The sequence below is a fragment of the Saccopteryx bilineata genome, chromosome 9 (assembly GCF_036850765.1).
Source record: "Saccopteryx bilineata isolate mSacBil1 chromosome 9, mSacBil1_pri_phased_curated, whole genome shotgun sequence".
Lineage (NCBI taxonomy): Eukaryota > Metazoa > Chordata > Mammalia > Chiroptera > Emballonuridae > Saccopteryx > Saccopteryx bilineata.
The window spans coordinates 47,536,539-47,558,913 of NC_089498.1; the positions used below are offsets into that span (position 1 = coordinate 47,536,539).

At 40.2% G+C, this 22,375-nt stretch overlaps 2 protein-coding genes across 3 annotated transcripts in view; both read right to left on the reverse strand.

Moving 5' to 3' along the window:
- Positions 1-13,981, reverse strand: part of LOC136313351 (cytochrome P450 2B11-like) — a 38,490-nt gene extending 24,509 nt beyond the window's left edge. For both annotated transcript variants that reach the window (XM_066243619.1, XM_066243617.1), the window contains exon 1: positions 13,781-13,981. In XM_066243619.1, coding sequence (XP_066099716.1) covers positions 13,781-13,951 — 171 coding nt within the window. In that variant the 5' untranslated portion in view covers positions 13,952-13,981. The remainder of the gene's footprint in view (positions 1-13,780) is intronic.
- Positions 1-22,375, reverse strand: part of TGFB1 (transforming growth factor beta 1) — a 391,513-nt gene that overhangs the window by 113,013 nt on the left and 256,125 nt on the right. The gene's annotated exons all lie outside the window — the stretch shown is intronic.

Genomic DNA, 22,375 nt, shown 5'->3' on the forward strand with positions numbered 1-22,375 from the left:
AGCTCATGCTCTCTCCTTTTCTTTCTCTCTCCTCTCTCTCTCTTTCTCTCAATATCTCTCTCTCTCTATCTCTCCAAAGATGCAATAAAAATGGAAAATCATGGATGCCTACAGGATCTTAGGACAGTTCATGTAGGGATCTGAAACTGAAATTTTTATGCAAAGATGTTTGTGGATACTGGGATGGAGCCTAAAACTTTAATCAGATTCTCAAATTATTTAGTGATTCCCAAATTTCAGTCTATGAGGACACTGGAGATTAAGAGGCCTTCATGCTGGATCCAAGCTTCCCTTCTGGATTTCCAGCTGTGTGGCTGTGGACAAGTGCCTTCCCCAAGCTAAGCCTCACTGTCCCTACCTATAAGATGGGATATAGTACCTCACCTAGCCTCCATGGTTGTTGTAACCAAGACCTGATAAGTTTCCATGACAATATACATAATTCCTGGTTATAAAATTCTGAATGAAGAAAATAATTTCAGGAAGTTATAGGAAAGCATGGTACCCTGTGAAACACTGAAGAACTAAATCACACACTGGGGGCCTCCACACGCATGATAAAAACTGTCTCTGTAAAAAGCAAAGGTAATGGTTATGGCTGGGTTGCTCAATGGAAAAAGTGTCAATCCAAGTAGATTCCAAGATGGCAGAAGAGTAGGCAGATGCACAAACTGCCACCTCCTAGGACCAAACTGGATTACAAATTAATTTAAGAATAATCATCGTGAAAAACTAACTTTGGACTAAAAGAACAGGACTCAAAAACCAAGGAACACAGAGGAAACCACACTGAGCCTGGTAGGAAGTATGGGGATGCAGTGGAGGCTCCCCCACTCCCAGGAGCGAGGGGAGGCTGAGGGTCCAGTAGGTTTCTCATTGTGAGGAGAGAGACCCTGAGAGGTGGAGTACTCAGTCCCAGGACTGAAGCCCCAGCCTAGAAACCTAGAGACTGGAGAAGACAGCCTGACAGCACTAAGTGGGAGGAAGAGCATGATTTCTGTCTGTGGAAAATAGCTGGTGAAGAAGTTGCAGCCTTAAAGGGCCAGTGCAGAAAATATCACTCACAGCCACTTGCCTGGGCTCCGGGGGTGGGGAGGGCTGAGAGAACTGGTCTTGCACTAGGAGAGTGGGGAGATTGAGGCATGGGGACACAAACAATAACAGGAAGAAGCATACCTGAGCTGAGTCATTCTCCAGTGCCAAGGTGGCCATAGCTGGGGGGGGGGTCACTCCCTCCATCCAGCACAAGCCTAGAGTAGAGCCAGTTGACCCACCTCCAAAAAGCTCTCCAGCTCCAATCAGCATGAAAGGCCATTTGGAAAGGAGGAAGTAAAGGGGAGAGGCAGTGACTCAGGTTTCTGGGGAGACCTGAGCTACACCTCTCTCTCCTGATACAGAGAATGTGCCCCACCACTGGAGAGTAACTTGGCAGACCACACCTTCTGTTTCCCAGAGGTCACACCCAATGCATTCCTGGATACATTTTCAATGGGAGCCAAAGAACAAGATGTGCCCACCACCACCACCCGCCCTCCCATCCTAAACACAGAAGCTCCCTGCTGGGCTCAGCTACAAACAGCAGGGAAGTGGCTCTACTAGTTAAGGAGAATTAAAATCTGAGCAACCAGCAGAAGCAGAGGGATAAAGACCTGGACCAGAAGCCGCATTCCATATACTAAACATAGACCCACAATGCTAACAAGCTTGCAAATTACACACAGAAAAAATGGGAAGACAGAGGAATGTAACCCATATGAATCAACAAGAGAGATCTCCAGGAAAAGAACTGAATGTAACCAAATTACTGAATGCAGAGTTTAAAATAATGATTGTTAGGATGCTTAAGGATCTCAGAGCTACAATGGATGGACTTAATGTGCACCTAAATAAAAAAATTGCAAGGATAAAAAAGGACACTGAAATCATAAAAAAGAATCAATCAGAAATGACAGTTACAATATCAGATATGAAGACTACTCTAGAAGGAATCAAAAGCAGGCTAGATGAAGCAGAGGATGGAATCAGTGAATTACAGGACAAGAAAAATAAAAATATAGAAAGAGAGCAGCAAAAAGAAAAGATGCTCAAAAAGTTTGAGAAAAATATAAGAGAACTCTGTGACAATATGAAGATAAATAACATCTGGGTCATAGGAGTTCCTGAAGGAGAAGAGAAAGAACAAGGAATAGAGAACCTGTCTGAAGAAATCATAGCTGAAAACTTACATAGCTGAAGGAAAAGGTCACACAAGTTCAAAAAGCCCAGAGAGTTCCATTAAAGATGAATATAGAAAGGCCAACACCAAGACATATCATAATTAAAATACAAAAATTAAGAGATAAAGAAAGAATACTAAAAGCTGTAAGAGAAAAGCAGTCTATTACCTACAGAGGAGCCCCCATAAGGATGACATCTGACTTCTCAACAGAAACATTAGAGGCTAGAAAAGAATGGCAAAAAATATTCAAAGTAATGCAAAACAAGAGCCTACAACCAAGACTTCTTTATCCAGCAAGATTATCGTTTAAAATAGAAGGAGAAATAAAAAGCTTCCCAGACCAAAAAAAAAAAAACTCAAGGAATTTATTACAACCAAACCAGTACTGCAGGAAATGTTAAGGGGCTTGCTGTACAAAGAGTAAAGGAAAAATATTTGAGAAAAAGGGGATTATACATTTAAAGAATAAAATGGCAAAAAACAACTACATATCAAAAATAACCTTAAATGTAAATGGATTAAATGCTCCAATCAAAAGACATAGCATAGGCCCTGGCTGGTTGGCTCAGTGGTAGAGTGTCGGCCTGGCATGCGGAAGTCCCGGGTTCGATTCCCGGCCAGGGCACACAGGAGAAGCGCCCATCTGCTTCTCCATCCCTCCCCCTCTCCTTCCTCTCTGTCTCTCTCTTCCCTTCCTGCAGCAGAGGCTCCATTGGAGCAAAAGATGGCCTGGGCGCTGGGGATGGCTACATGGCCTCTGTCCCAGGCGCTAGAGTGGCTCTGGTCAGGACAGGGCGACGCCCTGGATGGGCAGAGCATTGTCCCTGGTGGGCGTGCCGGGTGGAACCCGGTCGGGCACATGCGGGAGTCTGTCTGACTGCCTCCCTGTTTCTAGCTTCAGAAAAATACAAAAAAAAAAAAAAGACATAGCACAGCTGCATGGATAAGAAAACAGGCCCTGTACATATGCTGTCTACAGGAGACCCACCATAAAACAAAAGATACACATAGACTGAGAGTAAATAGATGAAAAAAATATTTCACACAAATGGAAAGGCAAAAAAGCTGGGGTAGCAACATTAATATCTGACAAAATAAACCTTAAAATAAAGGCTATAGTAAGAGATAAAGAAGGTCACTACATAATGATAAAAGGAGCATTACAACAGGAAGATATAACTATTATAAATATATATGCACCTAATACAGGAGCATATAAATATCTAAAACAGATTTTGATGGACATAAAGGGTGAGATCAATGGCAATAGTATAATAATAGAAGATTTTAATACCCCACTAACATCAATGGATAGAACCTCCAAAGAGAAAATTAACAAAGAAACAGTAGCCTTAAATGACACAGTAGATCAACTGGATTTAATAGATATCTTCAGAACATTTCACCCCAAAGCAGCAGAATATACATTCTTTTCAAGTAATCACCGTGCATTCTCTAGGACAGACCACATGTTAGGACACAAAACAAGTCTTAATAATTTTAAGATTAAAATAATATCAAGCACATTCCTGATCACAATAGCATGAAACTAGATATCCACTACAATAGAAAAACTGAAAAACGTTCAAACACTTGGAGACTAAATAGCATGCTATTAAGTAATGAATGGGTTAATAATGAGATCAAGAAAGAAATAAAAAACTTCCTTGAAACAAATGAACATAAAAGAACTCAAAATTTATGGGACACAGCAAAAGCAGTCTTGAGAGGGAAGTTCATAGCAATACAGGCATACCTTAAAAAGCAAGAAAAAGCTCAAATTAACAACTTAACCCTGCACCTAAAAGAACTAGAAAAAGAACAACAAATAAAGCCCAGAGGAAGTAGAAGAAAGGAAATAATAAAGATCAGAGCAGAAAAAAATGACATAGAGGCTAAAAAAAAAATACAGAACATTAATGAAACCAAGAGCTGGTTCTTTGAAAAGGCAAACAAAATTGATGAAACTTTAACCAGACTCAAGAAGAAGAAAAAAAAGAGAGAGAGCTTAAATAAATAAAATTTAAAATGAGATTGGAGAAGTAATAACTGACACAGCAGAAATTCAAAGGATTGTAAGAAAATACTATGAAGAACTGTATGCCTAAAAATGGGATAACCTAGATGAAATGGACAAATTCCTTGAAAAATATAATCATTCAAAAATCAATCTTGAAGAATAAGAAAACCCAAACAAACTATTACACCAAAACAGATTGAAGGAGTTATCACAAAACTCCCAACAAACAAAATTCCTGGGCCTGATATCTTCACAGGTGAATTTTACCAAATATTCAAAGAACTCCTATCCTTCTCAAGCTATTTCAAAAAATTCAAGAGGAGGAAAAACTTCCAAATTCCTTTTATGAGGTGAATATAATCCTCATTCCAAAACCAGGCAAAGATACTACAAAAAAAGAAAACTATAGGCCAATATCCCTGATGAACTTAGATGCTAAAATTCTCAACAAAATATTAGCAAACTGGATCTAGCAATACACAAAAAAAATTATACATCATGATCAGGTGGGATTTATTCTAGGGAAACAAGGCCAGTACAATATTCTCAAATCAATCAACTTGATTCATCACATAAATAAAAGGAAGGAGAAAAATCACATGATAATATCAATAGATGCAGAAAAAGCATTTGATAAAATCCAGCACCCATTTATGATCAAAACTCTAAGCAAAGTGGGAATACAGGGAACATACCTTAACATGATAAAGGCCATCTATGACAAACCCACAGCCAACATCATATTCAATAGGCAAAAATTAAAAGCAGTCCCCTTAAGAACTGGAACAAGGCAGGGATGCCTTCTTACATCATTCTTATTCAACATAGTTCTGGAAGTCCTAGCTATAGCAATCAGACAAGAAGGAAAAATAAAAGGCCTCCAAATTGAAAAAGAAGAAGTAAAATTTTCATTATTTGCTGATGACATGATACTGTTCATAAAAAACCCTAAAGTCTCCGTCAAAAAACTACTGGAACTGATAAATGAACTCAACAAGGTGGCAGGATATAAAAATCAATATTCAGAAATCAGTGGCATTTTTATACACCAACAATGAACTCTCAAAAAAAAGAAATTAAGAAAACAATCCCCTTTACTATTGCAATAAAAAAAATAAAGTATCTATGACTAAATTTAACCAAGGAGGTTAAAGACTTGTACTCAGAAAATTATAAAACATTGATAAAAGAAATCAAGAAAGATACAAACAAGTTGAAGTATATACTGTGTTCATGGATAGGAAGAATAAATATCATTAAAATGTCTATACTGAGAGAGAAAGAAGGGGGAGGAGCAGGAGGCATCAACTCCCATGTGTGCCTTGACCAGGCGAGCCAGGGTTTTGAACCGGCAACCTCAGTGTTTCCAGGTTGACGCTTTGTCCACTGTGCCACCACAGGTTAGGCAAATCTTTTTAAGATTTGCAGTCTTTCTGGGAAAAACTGGAATAGCCAGGGAATACTTACTCCATATATTATTGAATCCACTGAATATAAGTTTTTGGCAACAGAAGAGACTGGACTGGCAAGCAATTCTGAGGCTTTTGCAGGTGCTGCCATGTCTGGAAGGACATCATTCCTCTTATGGTCATTCAAGGCTCAGCTTAAGAATCACCTCTTCCGAAAATAATAGCTGATACCAACCCACGAAGACCTAAAAATAACACAACTGAAAACTGGAGGCAGACAACACCAAGCCTAGACTCAATCAACTCTACAAATAAAATAAAAAAAGAAGAAGAAGATGAGAAAACAAAGGAGTGCAATCCAAATGAAACCACAAGAGACACTTTCGAGAGATGAACTGAGTGATATGGAAATAATCAAACTTCCAGATGCGGAGTTCAAAATAATGATTGTAAGGATGCTTAGGGATCTTAGAACAACAATGGAGGGGGAGTTTGAAAACCTAAATAAAGAAATAGCAAGTATAAAAAAGAATCAGTTGGAGACGACAAATACAATATCAGAAATAAAGACCACAATGGAAGGAATGAAAAACAGGATAGATAGAGCAGAGGATCGAATCACCGAGTTAGAAGACAACTGGAATGAAGGCATGAAAGCAGAGAAGAAAAGAGAAAAAAGACTCAAAAAGTCAGAGGAAACTCTTAGAGAGCTCTGTGACAACATGAAGAGAAATAACATCCGCATCATAGGGGTTCCTGAAGAAGAAGAAAAAGAACAAGGGATAGAGACTTTGTTCAATCATATCATAGCTGAAAACTTCCCTAAATTAATGCAAGAGAAACTCTCACAAATCCAAGAAGCACAGAGGACTCCATTAAAGAGAAACCCAAAGAAACCTACACCAAGACACATCATAATTAAAATACCAAAGCTAAGCGATAAAGAGAAAATATTAAAAGATGCAAAAGAAAAAAAAGTTATCACCTACAAAGGAGCCCCCATAAGGATGACATCTGACTTCTCAACAGAAACACTTGAGGCCAGAAGGGAATGGCAAGAAATATTCAAAGTAATGCAGAACAAGAACCTACAACCAAGACTACTTTATCCAGCAAGGCTATCGTTTAAAATTGAAGGAGAAATAAAAAGCTTCCCAGACAAAAAACAACTCAAGGAATTCATTACAACCAAACCAATGCTGCAGGAAATATTAAGGGGCCTGGTGTAAACAGATAAAGTGGGAAAAGAATACAGAAAAAAAAAAAGAAAAAGGAATACACCTTTAAAGAAGAAAATGGCAATAAACAACTACATATCAATAATAACCTTAAAGGTAAATGGATTAAATGATCCAATCAAAAGACATAGGGTAGCTGCGTGGATAAGAAAACAGGACCCATACATATGTTGTCTACAAGAGACACACCTTAGAACAAAAGACACACACAGATTGAAGGTAAAAGGATGGAAAAAAATGTTTCATGCAAACGGAAATGAAAAAAAAGCTGGGGTAGCAATACTTATATCAGACAAATTGGACTTTAAAACAAAGGATATAGTAAGAGATAAAGAAGGCCATGACATAATGATAAAGGGAGTAATCCAACAGGAAGATATAACTATTATAAATATCTATGCACCTAATATAGGAGCACCCAAATATATAAAACAGATTTTGATGGATTTAAAGGGCGAGATCAACAGCAATACTATAATAGTAGGGGATTTCAATACCCCACTAACATCACTAGATAGATCCTCAAGAAAGAAAATTAACAAAGAAACAGCAGACTTATTGGAAACACTAGATCAACTCGATTTAATAGATATCTTCAGAACCTTTCACCCTAAAGCAGCAGAATATACATTCTTTTCAAGTGCTCATGGTACATTCTCTAGGATAGACCACATGTTAGGGCACAAAAGTGCTCTCAACAAATTTAAGAAGACTGAAATCATATCAAGCACTTTCTCCGATCACAACAGCATGAAACTAGAAATGAATCACAGCAGAAAAGCTCAAAAATTCTCAAACACATGGAAACTAAATAGCAGGGTGTTAAATAATGAATGGATTAAGAATGAGATCAAAGAAGAAATAAAGAAATTCCTAGAAACAAATGACAATGAGCATACAACAACTCAAAATTTATGGGACACAGCGAAAGCAGTGCTGAGAGGGAAGTTCATAGCACTACAGGCACACTTTCAGAAGCTAGAAAAAGCTCAAATAAACAACTTAACCCTGCATCTAAAAGAATTAGAAAAAGAACAGCAAGTAAAGCCCAAATGTAGAAGGAAGGAAATAATAAAGATCAGAGCAGAAATAAATGACATAGAGGCTAAAGAAACAATACAGAGGATCAATGAAACTAGGAGCTGGTTCTTTGAAAAGGTAAACAAGATTGATGCACCTTTAAGTAGACTCACCAAGAAAAAGAGAGAGAGGACTCAAATAAATAAAATTAGAAATGAGAGAGGAGAAATAACAACTGACACAACAGAAATACAAAATATTTTAAGAAAATACTATGAAGAACTGTATGCCAAAAAACTAGACAACCTAGATGAAATGGACAAATTCCTTGAAACGTACAATCTTCCAAAAATCAATCTGGAAGAATCAGAAAACTTAAACAGACCAATTACACCAAAGGAGATTGAAACAGTTATCAAAAAACTCCCAACAAAGAAAAGTCCGGGGCCAGATGGCTTCACAACGGAATTCTACCAAATATTCAAAGAAGAACTAACTCCTATCCTTCTCAAACTATTTCAAAAAATTCAAGAGGAAGGAAGACTTCCAAACTCCTTTTATGAGACGAGCATAATTCTGATTCCAAAACCAGGCAAAGACCACACAAAGAAAGAAAATTATAGGCCAATATCTCTGATGAATATAGATGCTAAAATCCTCAACAAAATATTAGCAAACCGGATCCAACAATATATGGAAAAAATCATACACCATGATCAAGTGGGATTTATTCTGGGGAGGCAAGGCTGGTACAATATTCGTAAATCAATCAATGTGATTCATCACATAAACAAAAAGAAGGAGAAAAACCATATGATAATTTCAATAGATGCAGAAAAAGCATTTGATAAAATCCAGCACCCATTCATGATCAAAACTCTCAGCAAAGTGGGAATACAGGGAACATACCTCAACATGATAAAAGCCATCTATGAGAAACCCACAGCCAACATCATACTCAATGGACAAAAATTAAAAGCAATACCCTTAAGATCAGGAACAAGGCAGGGGTGCCCCCTTTCACCACTCTTATTTAACATAGTCCTGGAAGTCCTAGCCACAGCAATCAGACAAGAAGAAGAAATAAAAGGCATTCAAGTTGGAAAAGAAGAAGTAAAACTATCATTATTTGCAGATGATATGATATTGTATATAGAAAACCCTAAAGTCTCAGTCAAAAAACTACTGGACCTGATAAATAAATTCAGCAAAGTGGCAGGATATAAAATCAATACTCAGAAATCAGAAGCATTTTTATACACCAACAATGAACAGTCAGAAAGAGAAATTAAGGAAACAATCCCCTTCACAATTACAACCAAAAAAATAAAGTACCTAGGAGTAAACTTAACCAAGGAGACTAAAGACTTGTACTCGGAAAATTACAAAACATTGATAAAAGAAATCAAGGAAGATACTAACAAGTGGAAGCATATACCGTGCTCATGGTTAGGAAGAATAAACATCATTAAAATGTCTATATTACCCAAAGCAATTTATAAATTCAATGCAATACCAATTAAAATACCAATGACATACTTCAAAGATATAGAACACATATTCCAAAAATTTATATGGAACCAAAAAAGGACACGAATAGCCTCAGCAATCTTAAAAAAGAAGAATAAAGTGGGAGGTATCACACTTCCTGATATCAAGTTATACTACAAGGCCATTGTACTCAAAACAGCCTGGTACTGGCATAAGAACAGGCATATAGATCAATGGAATAGAACAGAGAACCCAGAAATAAACCCACAGTTCTATGGACAACTGATATTTGACAAAGGAGGTAAGGAAATACAATGGAGTAAAGACAGCCTCTTTAACAAATGGTGTTGGGAAAATTGGACAGCTACCTGCAAAAAAATGAAACTAGATCACCAGCTTACACCACTCACAAAAATAAACTCAAAATGGATAAAAGACTTGAATGTAGGCCGTGAAACCATAAGCATCTTAGAAGAAAACATAGGCAGTAAGCTCTCCGACATCTCTCGGAGCAATATATTTGCTGATTTATCTCCACGGGGAAGTGAAATAAAAGACAGGATAAACAAATGGGACTATATCAAACTAAAAAGCTTTTGCACAGCTAAAGACAACAAGAACAGAATAAAAAGACAAACTACACAATGGGAGAACATATTTGACAATACGTCTGATAAGGGGTTAATAACCAAAATTTATAAAGAACTTGTAAAACTCAACACCAGGAAGACAAACAACCCAATCCAAAAATGGGCAAAAGAGATGAATAGACACTTCTCCAAAGAGGACATACAGATGGCCAATAGGCATATGAAAAAATGCTCAACATCACTAATCATTAGAGAAATGCAAATTAAAACCACAATGAGATATCACCTTACTCCAGTCAGAATGGCGCTTATCAACAAAACAACACAGAATAAGTGCTGGCGAGGATGTGGAGAAAAGGGGACCCTCCTGCACTGCTGGTGGGAATGCAGACTGGTGCAGCCACTGTGGAAAACAGTATGGAGATTCCTCAAAAAACTGAAAATCGAACCGCCTTTTGACCCAGCTATCCCACTTTTAGGAATATACCCCAAGGACACCATAGAACGGCTCGAAAAGGAGAAATGCACCCGCATGTTTGTGGCAGCATTGTTCACAATAGCGAAGATCTGGAAACAGCCCAAGAGTCCGTCAGAGGACGAGTGGATTAAAAAACTTTGGTACATATATACTATGGAATACTACTCAGCCATAAGAAATGATGACATCAGATCATTTACAATAACATGGATGGACCTTGATAACATTATACGGAGTGAAATAAGTAAATCAGAAAAAAAAACTGAGATGAATCCATACATAGAAGGGACATAAAAATGAGACTCAGAGACATGAACAAGAATGTGATGGCAACAGGGGCGGGGGGGTTGGGGGAGGGGGGAGGGGGTGAAGAAGGAGAGAGGGGTTAGGGGAGGGGAGGGGCACAAAGAAAACCAGATAGAAGGTGACAGAAGACAATTTAACTTTGTGGGAGGGGTATACAGCACAATCAAATGTCAAAATAATCTAGAGATATTTTCTCTCAACATATGTACCCTGATTTATCAATGTCACTGCATTAAATTTAATAAAAAAATATTAATATTTAAAAAAAATGTCTATACTACACCAAGCAATATATAAATCCAATGCAATTCCTATTAAAATACCATTGTCATACTTGAAAGATATAGAACAAATATTCCAAAAATTTATATGGAACCAAAAAAGAACAGGAATAGCCTCAGCAATCTTGAAAAAGAAGAGTAAAGTTGGGGGTATCATACTTCCTGATATCAAGTTATACTACAAGGCCATTGTACTCAAAACAGCTTGGTACTGACATAAGAACAGGTATACAGATCAATGGAACAGAACAGAGAATCCAGAAATAAACCCACACTTTTATGGTCAATTGATATTTGACAAAGGGGGTAAGAGCATACAATGGAGTAAAAACAGTCTCTTTAATAAATAGTGCTGAGAAAATTGGACAAATACATGCAAAACAATGAAACTAGAACACCAACTTACACCATTCACAAAAATAAACTCAAAATAAATAAAAGACTTGAATGTAAGTCATGAAACTATGATCATCTTGGAAGAAAACATAGGCAGTAAGCCTTCCAACATCTCTCACTGCAATATATTTTCTGATTTAACTCCACGGGCAAGTGAAATAAAGGACGGGATGAAAAAATGGGACTATATTAAACTAAAAGGCTTTTGCATAGCAAAAAACAACATGAACGAAATAAAAAGACAACCCACACAATGGGAGGACATATTCACCAACACATTCTATAACCAAAGTCTACAAGGAACTTGTAAAACTCAACACCAGGAAAGTAAAGAATCCAATCAAAAATTGGGCAGAAGAACTGAATAGACACTTCTCCAAAGAGGACATACAAATGGCCAATAGGCATATGAAAAAATATTCAACATCACTAATAATTAGAGAAATGCAAATTAAAACCACAATGAGATACTACCTCACACCTGTCAGAGTGGCGCTTATTAACAAAACAACACAGAATAAGTGCTGACGAAGGTGTGGAGAAAAGGGAACCCTCCTGCACTTCTGGTGAGAATGCAGACTGGTGCAGCCACTGTGGAAAACAATGTGGAGATGCCTCAAAAAATTAAAAATGGAACTGCCTTTTGACCCAGCTACCCCACTTCTAGGAATATATTCTAAGAATAACAAATCACTGATTCAAAAGAAGAAATGCACCCCCATGTTTATTGCAGCATTGTTTACAATAGCCAAGTTCTGGAAACAGCCCAAGTGTCCATCAGTGGACAAGTGGATTAAAAAGCTTTGGTACATTTACACAATAGAATACTATGCAGCTGTGTAAAAGATGGAAATCTTACCCTTTGAGACAACATGGATGGACCTGGAATCTATTATGCTAAGCGAAATAAGCCAGGCAGACAAAGAAAAATATCATATGACCTCACTCATATGAGGAATCTAATGAACAATGTGAACTGAGGAATGGAAGAGAGGCAGAAAATGGGTCAAAGAGTCCAGAGGGAAAGAGGCAGAGGGAAAGGGGATGAAAGGAAGAGATGTAAGAAAAGTAAGACATTAGTGAAAGTATATACACATACTAGAGAGATACAGGGCAGAATAGTAAATCATGGAGGGAAAAGGGGAAGGTGGTGGGGGGAGGGGGCAAAGGAGGTATTAAGGAGAAAATGGGGGGGAAGAAGGGAGATATAGTCAGAGATACACTTGTAACTATGTAAACACAACAAATTAAAATCAATAAAAAAAATAAAAGAAAGAAAACCTTAAAATCCTATTTAAAAAATCAAAAGAAAAAGTGTCAATCCATCATACCCAAGGTTGCTGGTTCAACTCTCAGTTAGGACACATACAAAAAGCAATCAATGAATGCACAACTAAATAAAACAACTAAGGGAAACAACAAATTGATACTTCTCCCTCTTTCCCTCTCCTTCCTTCTCTCTCCCCCTCTTTCTCTCTCCTTCCTTCTCTCTCCCTTTCTCTCTCTCCCTCTTTCTCTCTCCTTCCTTCTCTCTCCCTTTCTCTCTCCCTCTTTCTCAAATAATGAATGGAAAAGTTTAAAAATAAAAATAAATAAATAAAAGTAATGACAAGCCAAAAATTCAGGAGTGTACTCACCATGCTGGGGAGGAAAGCATGGAGACGGGACCAAAAAGCAAGAGTTAACTGGAAGTTACTGTCATTGTTACAGTTCTCCCATTGAGAAGTGAGTTCATGGTGTAGTAGATTATATTATTAATAAATAAATAGACAGTCAAACATAAAATTAGGCCTGAAAAGCCATGTTACAGAGAGCCTAGTAAACACTCCATTAGTAGTGTCATGTATTATGTATAGTGCATTAATGTTCATTATTGATAAGCACCCTTAGCTGGCCTCCTGCTCTCCCTCCCTCCTCCCATTGTCCTGGCATTGGCATGAACCAGCCTTACCTTTCTTTTGTTGACAGAATAGAAACCTATTTGACTGATGCCACTGCCCTCTTTTCTGTCTGCCCCAAAAGTGTGCAGGTACCCAGGAACTTGACAGAAGGTGGCAGAAGATGTGGATTTCTATACCCATGGCCCATACCCAGACACCTCTTCATGCCCACTTGCCCAATCCAGAGAGAGAGCCCACACACTTCCTACTGAGCAAGATGTCTCAGCCTATCTGACCACCATTTACCAGTGCTTCACCTGCATGCCTCTTACTCACCAATCTTCACACACCCCACCCCTGAGCCTGGAAGGAGGCCTTCCTTACTCCTTCTGGTAAGTGACCCCCAAGTACAAAGACAGTTTTACCCTCAGACCTTGTCCCCCTGCCTCTCACCCTCAGGAAGGTTTTGAGTAGACCTCTTCTGTCCATCTGCAGAAAGTTCCCTAAAAAGGGCAGAGGATGGGGGCCTGGTGGAAGGTGGCCATGTGCCTTTGGGTAGTCCCTGGCCAGGAGAATCAAGAGTCCTGTGAGGAGAGCAAGGAGGAGGAGGACACTGAGCTCCATGGTCTCAGTGTGGTTGCCTTCCAGCCTGTTGCAGCCTCAACTTGGGCCTTTTATCCTGAGCCTGCCGCCCCACCCAGTTATGTAAATTTATCCATTCCCCGCCTTCCCTCTGTCAATGTCCAGGAAGGTGAGCTTGGAACAGAGGTTCATGGAGGCCATACTTCCTGCCCAGTACACTGTTCCCTCCCACCCTAGCACTTCCTCCCCAGATGATGGCAAAGATACTGTGGTAGTTACCAAGATCAACACGAGTGCTTGAGAGCAAACATGTGTTCTTATTTTTGTGGGTATGGGTGAGCATGCACTGTCTACTTGTTGTGGCCTGGTTTGTGGTTTATGCTTGCATGTTTGCCCATGTCTGCTTGCATTGTATGTGTACTTGCCTGATTTTTATATGTGAAGGGGTGTTTGTATTTCTATGGATGTGCTGGTGTGTTTCTGTGCATGAGGCTCATATGCTTATGTATATATTATTGCATGTGTGCAGGCTTATTTTGCATGGTGGTGGTGGTGGTGTGTGTCCTTGTGCGTGAGTCTGTGTGTGCTTTTGTGTTCATGCATCTCCCTGTCCATGTGTTTTTAGGGCCTTCAGGTGCTCAGTGTCTGTCTTCAGACCCCATTCCTTTACCCTCCTTCCTGTGACAGGCACAGATGGGGGTGATGGGAGATACAGAAGGAGGTGGAGAGACAGAACTGGTGAGAGAGACTAAGAGATGGAGGGGTTCTGGTGGAGAAAGACAGAGAGACAGAGACCTGGCAGGGGGGACAGGGTGGTTCTGACTGCTCTGGCCAGTGCTGGGAAGTTCTCTCTCTGCATCTGGTTCTGTCTTTACTGTATAGGATGTTTCTCTGATCCTCTCTGATAATCTGAGTGCATGCGTCTATTTCTTGTTATTCTCTCTGTCTCAGAGTCTGTTTCTGCCTTTGGACTGTGAGCTCCAGAAGTTCAGAAGCTGGGCCTAGTTTGATTGATGTCCATTGGGCTGGTGTCTGTCTCTGTCATCGCTCTGAGACTCTGGCAGGCTCGGTTCCTATTGCTAGATAGGGGAATGAGTGTATCCATGTTCACCTGTTGTGGCCTGGACCTGGCATTCCACCTCTCTCTGTGTCTTTCCTATCAAAGGGAATGGGAGGAGGTGGGCCAGCATCTTTCCTGCAATGTTAGGCAAACTCCTAGCTGGGCCCAAGACTTTGATCCTGAAGTGAAGTCATATACTTCTGACCCAGGAGGAAAGGACAGACTATCCTGACCTCTTGAATTGAGGGTGGAATCTGCATTTTTCTAACCTTGGAGAGGTGTCACCGTGGACTTTCCTGACCTCATATCCTAGCACTACTGTGCTGTGTGATCTGGTTTCAAGTTTAGGTCTTCATTCCAGCCCCAGACACCACAGATGGAAAGGCATGAAATGCTTTACACAAAGTAACTCACTGAAATCTACCTTTTGAAGTAGGTAATGTTGTCATCCTCACTTTGTAGATGGAGAGAGTGAAGCACAGAGAAGTTTAGTGTTTAACTCAATGTCACACAGGGGGTTAAAGCTTCATTGTCCAATATGGTAGCTGCTTGCTGCATGTGGCTATTAAGTACTTATTTATTTTGTGGTGCATTTCATCTGTATTTTTGTTTAACGTTTATAACAACTTGGGAAAAATTGTAGACCTCCCTATTTCAAAGATGAAAAAACTGAGGCCCAGGGTGACAGCCACTTGCCATAACTTACACTTGGCAGAGTTAGCTTTTAAATCCAGACATTGAACACTCCGGGGTATAGGTTTGAAGCCTCTAGACCTGGAATTGTTTAACTAGTGTGCAGGTACCCCTACCTCTAGCATTTAGGGGGCCCATGAACTTGGATGAAAAACAAAATTGCATCCTTCTCACTAATCTTATATGAAAGTTAACCTTTCCTTCAGTTATGAAGGGAGATCACAGGAACAGTCGTAATCAACTTTGTCACCAATGGAAACCACAGATAATTTCAAAACCTGATACAGCTGTAGCTCTCGAAATAGCATCTAGACTCATCAGCACTCTATACAATCACACCACTGTCTAATTCCAGAACTTTTTCATCTCCCCAATAGAAAATCCTTTGTCCATTTAGCAGTCAATCCCCACTCTCCCTTCCCCAGCCCCTGGCAACCACCCCCTCTACTTACTGTGCCTGTGGATTTGCCTATTCCGGATATTTTCTATCAATGGAATCATACAATATATGACCTTTTATGTCTGGTTTCTTTCATGAACTTAATTTTACACAGTTTTCCAGGGCAAATAGGGCATTATAACATGTAAATGGACAAAAGAGGATTTATAGTAAAACTTTAGGTGCATAAAATAATTTTTAGAAAAAAAAGTCAACGCTTATTGAACACATATTATGTGCCAGGGTCTGTCTAAATGCTTTACATATATTAACTGACTGAAATCTCACAGCATCCCTGAGGATTGGTGTGTGGATGAGCATAATTAATCTCATTTTAAAAAATGAGGAAAGACAAGCACTGAGACATTAAATAACCCACCAGTTAGTCATCATACAGACTGTGCTGGGGTTTGAACCTAGGTCCTCTGGCTCCATTCCCTGGGCACTTAACCACTGAATGGAGATGCATCTGGTGGGAAACTTGGATGTGAAGAGCCTTAGAGCCCTGCCCTCCACCCCACACTCCACCTGGCCTCACTGTTTTCCTGGTTGGTCTTCCTGGAAATGGCCATCTCCAGGTGCCCTCTAAAGGTGACTACCTGCTCTACCAGAGCTTCATGAAGCACCTCATAACTGCATAGCGCAACCACTGGAGCCGGGCCCAGGTGCACCATGAACAGGTGAGCTGTGAACAGGTACAATGTGAACACTAGCCCATACTGAGCCCTCATCTGTAGCCTTGAGTCCCAAGGGGCTTCCATGTGTCTGTCTGCCCATCCTGGCCGGCAGTCATCTCTGTGGCTGGCCCCTTTGGGTCCTGATTACACTGTCTTTCTCTCTGCTCTCTGTGTCTCTGGGCATTTTTGCCTATTTGTGTTTGTTTTTCTGTGTTTCTGACTCTGCGTATCTCCATGTTCATTTGTCCATGTCTCCCAGTTTGTTACTCTAACCCTCTACATGGGCCTCTGCCTCGTCGTCTCCCCACTTCTGTGTTTCTGTCTCTTTTGATCTCTTGGTCTTAGGCCTTCATTATCTCACTCAGCTCCTCAATACCACCATCAGCCTTTCATTATCCCTCTCATTCCCTCACCAGCTACCTCAGCCCCTCTCGATGCCCTTAACCCCCACCATTAACTTTTTTCTCACTATCCCCCTCAGCCCCTCACCGTCCCACTCAACCCTTCACTTGTCCTCTAAGCACCTCATTATTCCTCTGCCTTTCACCAGCTTCTTTAGCCCTCAGTATCCTCTTCACCCCTCACTATCACCACAGCCCCTCATTAGTTTCCTCAGCCCCTCACTATACTCCTCACCTCTCACTAACTCCCTCAACATCCACTCCTGTTCTTTGCTGTCTCAGTGTGCCTTCATTTTCCTTTGTGTCTATGTCTATATTTCTGTTCTTCAGTCTCTGGGCTTCATATTTCTTTGGTCATCTCGGATCCTCTCTTTGACCTGCCTGCCTTTTTGCCTCACCCTTACAGTCACAGCCTCAGGTATCACAATTTCTAACATAATGCCTCCTACCCTGATAATAAGACTTACCATACTCCAGTGTAGTGATCAAATCACTTCACACTCATTACACAAGAGACCTGACCGAGCAAAATGGATGTTTGAGGGAAATAACCAGGAAGCACAAACCAGGGTATGATGCCTGAATATTACCTTGTCACTTTCTAAAATTCTATATTTATCTCTGTTTCATTGTCATCTTTCCCTTACACTAGAATGGTTGCTCTGTGATAGCCTAGGTATGTACACTGCTGTATCCCCAATGCCTAGAATAGAGCCTGCCACGCACTAGGTACCCAACAAATGTTTGTTGAATGAATGAGTGTTTGCTTGCTGTGTTCCTCACTAGCTCACCATCACCTTGGCTTCAGTTTCTCTGTCTTGGTAATATCAAGAATCCCTCTTTCTAGACATGTCTTTCTTAGCCTTGGTCTCAGTCTCTGTGTCTCTCTGTGTGGTCACTCTGCATTCATTTACTGAGCACTTACTATGTGCCAAGCCCTTTTATTTTGGGTCTCATTTCCACTCTCACAATGACTCTATAGGGCAGGTATCCATATTTTCCAGATAAGAAAATCTGAGTAGCAAAGAGGGGCAGAAACTTGCTCAAGTGTCTTTGGCATAACAAATAAATGGTGAAGATGAGGCTTGAGACTGAGTGTCTGATTCTAAAAATTAGTGCTTTATTCTGACAAATGAGTACTTCCCAGAATGTGCTCCCTCAGAGCCACAGACCTGGGAGATGATAATGGGTCTTTCAAAAATAAAAGTTGTCAAATAGTCTGGGATCTTCTGTAAACTACCCTCCCCTTTTAGTGAGTTATTTACAGAGCACATTAGCAATTTTTTTTAAATAAAGATTTTATTTGATGATTTTAGAGAGAGGAGAGAGAGAGAGAGAGAGAGAGAGAGAAAGTAGGAGAGAAGAGGGAAGCATGAACTCATAGGTAGTAGTTGCTTCTTGTACATGCCTTGACTGGGCAAGCCTAGAGTTTTGAACCAGTGATTTCAGCATTTCAGGCCGACATTTTATCCACTGTGCCACCACAGGTCAGACACCTTAGCATTTTAAATGCCCCCAAGAAGTCCTGCAGAAAATAAACCAGTTTGTCTTTGTTTAACCCAGTCTCTTGGTTGCCTATTTATTTATAGAACCCTTTTCCCCAGAACTGACTGTCCTCTTCTACCTTGCTCCCACTCTCTTGTTCTTTCTGCCTCCCATTCTCTGCTATCTCTGTCTGTGCTTCTTCCTCTTTCTCAGAAAGTCAGCATATCAAAGTGGTTGAAACAGCTGGCTCTGGAATAGACTGTCTGGGTTTGACCTAATTTGACCTCTAGACTGTTGTGTTACCTTGGGCAAGATCTCAACCTCTCTATGCTTCACTTTCCCTATCTATAAAGTGGGATGACAATAATACCTACCTCAAAGGGTCAGGATTAAGTGACTTACTCTGTGTAAAGCACTTTACACTTCTTCATCAGTGATTGCTAGGGCTGGAATGAGGACCAAACTGGGTGCCAGGTCACAAAGCACACCAGAAGCTGGAATCTATGAAAAAATAAAATAAAATAAAATATTGCCATTTGTGACAATGTGGATATAAGTAGAGGGTATTATGCTAAGTGAAATAAGCCAGACAGATAAAGATGAATAATTTACAACTTCACTCACATGAGGAATCTGAGAAAACAAAACAAAACAAACAAACAAACAAAAAATATATATATATATTAAAACAGAAATAGACTCATAGGCACAGAGGATAAACTGATGATTGCTAGAGGGGAGAAAGGTGGGAAGATGGGTGAAAGAGCAGAAGGGGAAAAGAAGTACAAGCTATTAATTGTAAAATAATTGTTGATCAGGGCACATGCTCATGGTGCTGGGCATGCACTATCAATGTCCGGGACATGAGCTCCCAGCATGAGCATCTCTCCTCAGGGAGGCAGGCACACAGGCTAATGCCTGTTGTCCCTGGTTTTTCCTCTCTTCAGAGGCACCAAAGGCTCCACAGAGTGTAGCTGTGACCTCCCTGCCCTACTGAGACCTTGCAGAAACTTGCAAGAACAACTTTAGCTAGAATATTGGGCAATGATTATCTTTAAAAACCTTGAACCAAAAAGAATGTTCAAAAGCAGTACCTCCTAGTTGCTCTTGGAGAAAAGTCTTTTCTGAACCAGCTGACTCTTAGATGAGTATATAAGAATTAATCTAGATAGCGTAGGAATAATGGCAGTGTGAAAGATACTCTTGATCTGTCACCTAGAGATTTCAACAAATTAAACAGCTATAATGCAGCAAAGGAGCACCAGCTTGGCTTGTAGAATTGTCTGAAAAGATCCACACAACCAATTGACTAAAGATGGGAAAGATGGAGAACGGGAGAGGAAGATACAAAGCACTCACAGTGGAGTTCCGGAGAGGAGAGAGGCCTGGGCTGTAAGTTTTCATCTGCCAGGGTTCTGGAGAGGGAAGAAACTAAGAGTGACTGGGTCTTCTTATGCCAGGAAGAGTGGAGAGATGGGGGGGCAGTTTGAGAAGTACTGAACCAAAACCATGGTAGAGCTCAGGGTTTGCTTGGTCTGCTAGCAGCTCACACTCGGCAGACAGACAAAGAAGTGCAAAGTGCAGCCCCTCAGCTTCCCAGATTGTGACTTCCTCCCTTCATAGGGTGTGAAGTGTGGCAGAGACATACCCTACAGCTGATTCTACAGGGCCACTTTTTTCCCTAAAGAATGGAGAATATCTGTGTTTGGTAACTTGAGACATGAGGAAGAGTACCCTGAGACCTGGAATCATCATTGCTAAAGACCATGATGGCAAACCTATGACACACGTGTCAGCACTGACACATGTAGCCATTTTCGATGACATGCGGCCACATATTAGAGAAGTATGGGGCCACATGCCGAGAAGGACATTTCATCCTCAGCTCCTGCACGGTCAGGTGCAGTAGCCGAGGATAAAACATTTGCTGTAGTATAGACACACTGTGCCAGAGGTCTGTAGGCCAAAACAACAGAACTTCCAGTTCTGGGCACAGAGCATCTAGTTCTGGGACTTCCGGTTAGGCTGTTTTTCTCGAAGTGACACACCACCTGAGTTATGCTTGATTTTTTTTGGTGAATTTTTTTTTTTTTTTTTTTGTATTTTTCTGAAGCTGGAAACGGGGAGAGACAGTCAGACAGACTCCTGCATGCGCCCGACCGGGATCCACCCAGCACGCCCACCAGGGGCGACGCTCTGCCCACCAGGGGGTGATGCTCTGCCCCTCCAGGGCATCGCTCTGCCGCGACCAGAGCCACTCTAGCGCCTGGGGCAGAGGCCAAGGAGCCATCCCCAGTGCCCGGGCCATCTTTGCTCCAATGGAGCCCTGGCTGCGGGAGGGGAAGAGAGAGACAGAGAGGAAGGAGGGGGGGTGGAGAAGCAAATGGACGCTTCTCCTATGTGCCCTGGCCGGGAATCGAACCTGGTTCCCCCGCATGCCAGGCCGACACTCTACCACTGAGCCAACCGGCCAGGGCCTTTTTTGGTGAATTTTAACACACCAAGCTCAAAAGACTGTCCATCACTGGCTAACGATGTGAAGCCTTCGAAACTGGCCCCATCCATCATTACAATGGAAAAACTGCCTATATCATCATAACAGCAATATCTCAGCAGAGGTCAGCCTGGGAATTTCACAAAACTAAAACTTGTAATATAGTGCTACCTACTGAGAAAACTTGGAAATACAATGACACCCCCATTTCATTTTTCTTATTTTCTTTTGATTTATATATTTATATTTATTTCTTTTTCTGTGTGGTGATGTGTGTTTTTGTGGGTTTTTTTGTCCTTATAGTTTTGGGGGTTTTGTTTTTTTGTTTTGTGGTTTTTCTCATTAATTTTTTTATTCTATTTTTTAAAGCTTTGTCATTTCTTGTTTGATTTCATAACAATACCACTCTTAAGTGCCATCAAGGCAGAAAAAAACTAATACCATGGCTACCCAGAAAAATAACCACAGTCAGAAATAAAATGAAACAAATCTCTACAAAGTAATCTCAATCACATGAAAACCATGGAGCTAAATGATAGAGAATTCAAAATTGAAGTTCTGAAAAACTCAATGACCTGTGAGAAAACACTGATAGACAATTTAATGAACTCAGAAAACAAATTAATGAGCAAAAGGAGTACTTCACCAAGGAGATTGAAACTTTCAAAACAGAGATGAATAACTCAATACATGAATTTAAAAATGAGCCAACAAGTTTAGTCAATAGAACAGGCCAGATAGAGGAGAGAATAAATGGCATTGAAGGTAGGCAACTAGAGATAATATAGAGGGAAAAAGACACAGACTTTAGAATTTTTAAAAAATGAGAGACCTCTACAAAAATTTTCTGACTATATAAGAAAGAGCAATATAAGAATAATGGTTATAGAAGGAAAAAAAAGAAGAGAGAAAGAAGGAAATAGAGAGCCAATTAAAATAAGTAATTAATAAGAATTTTCTAAGCTTATAGAAAAAGGTGGATCCTTGAATCCAAGAAGAAAAAGGTGCTACTATTTACCTTAACCCTAACAGACCTTCTCCAAGGCACATTGTAAAAAAACTGTCAAAAATCAATGACAAAGAAAGAATCCTCAAGGCAGCTAGGGAAAAGAAAAACATAACATCTAAAGGAAGGCCCATTAGGTTATCATCAGACTTCTAAACAGAAACTCTTTACAGAGACAGAGAGAGAGTCAGAGAGAGGAATAGACAGGGAC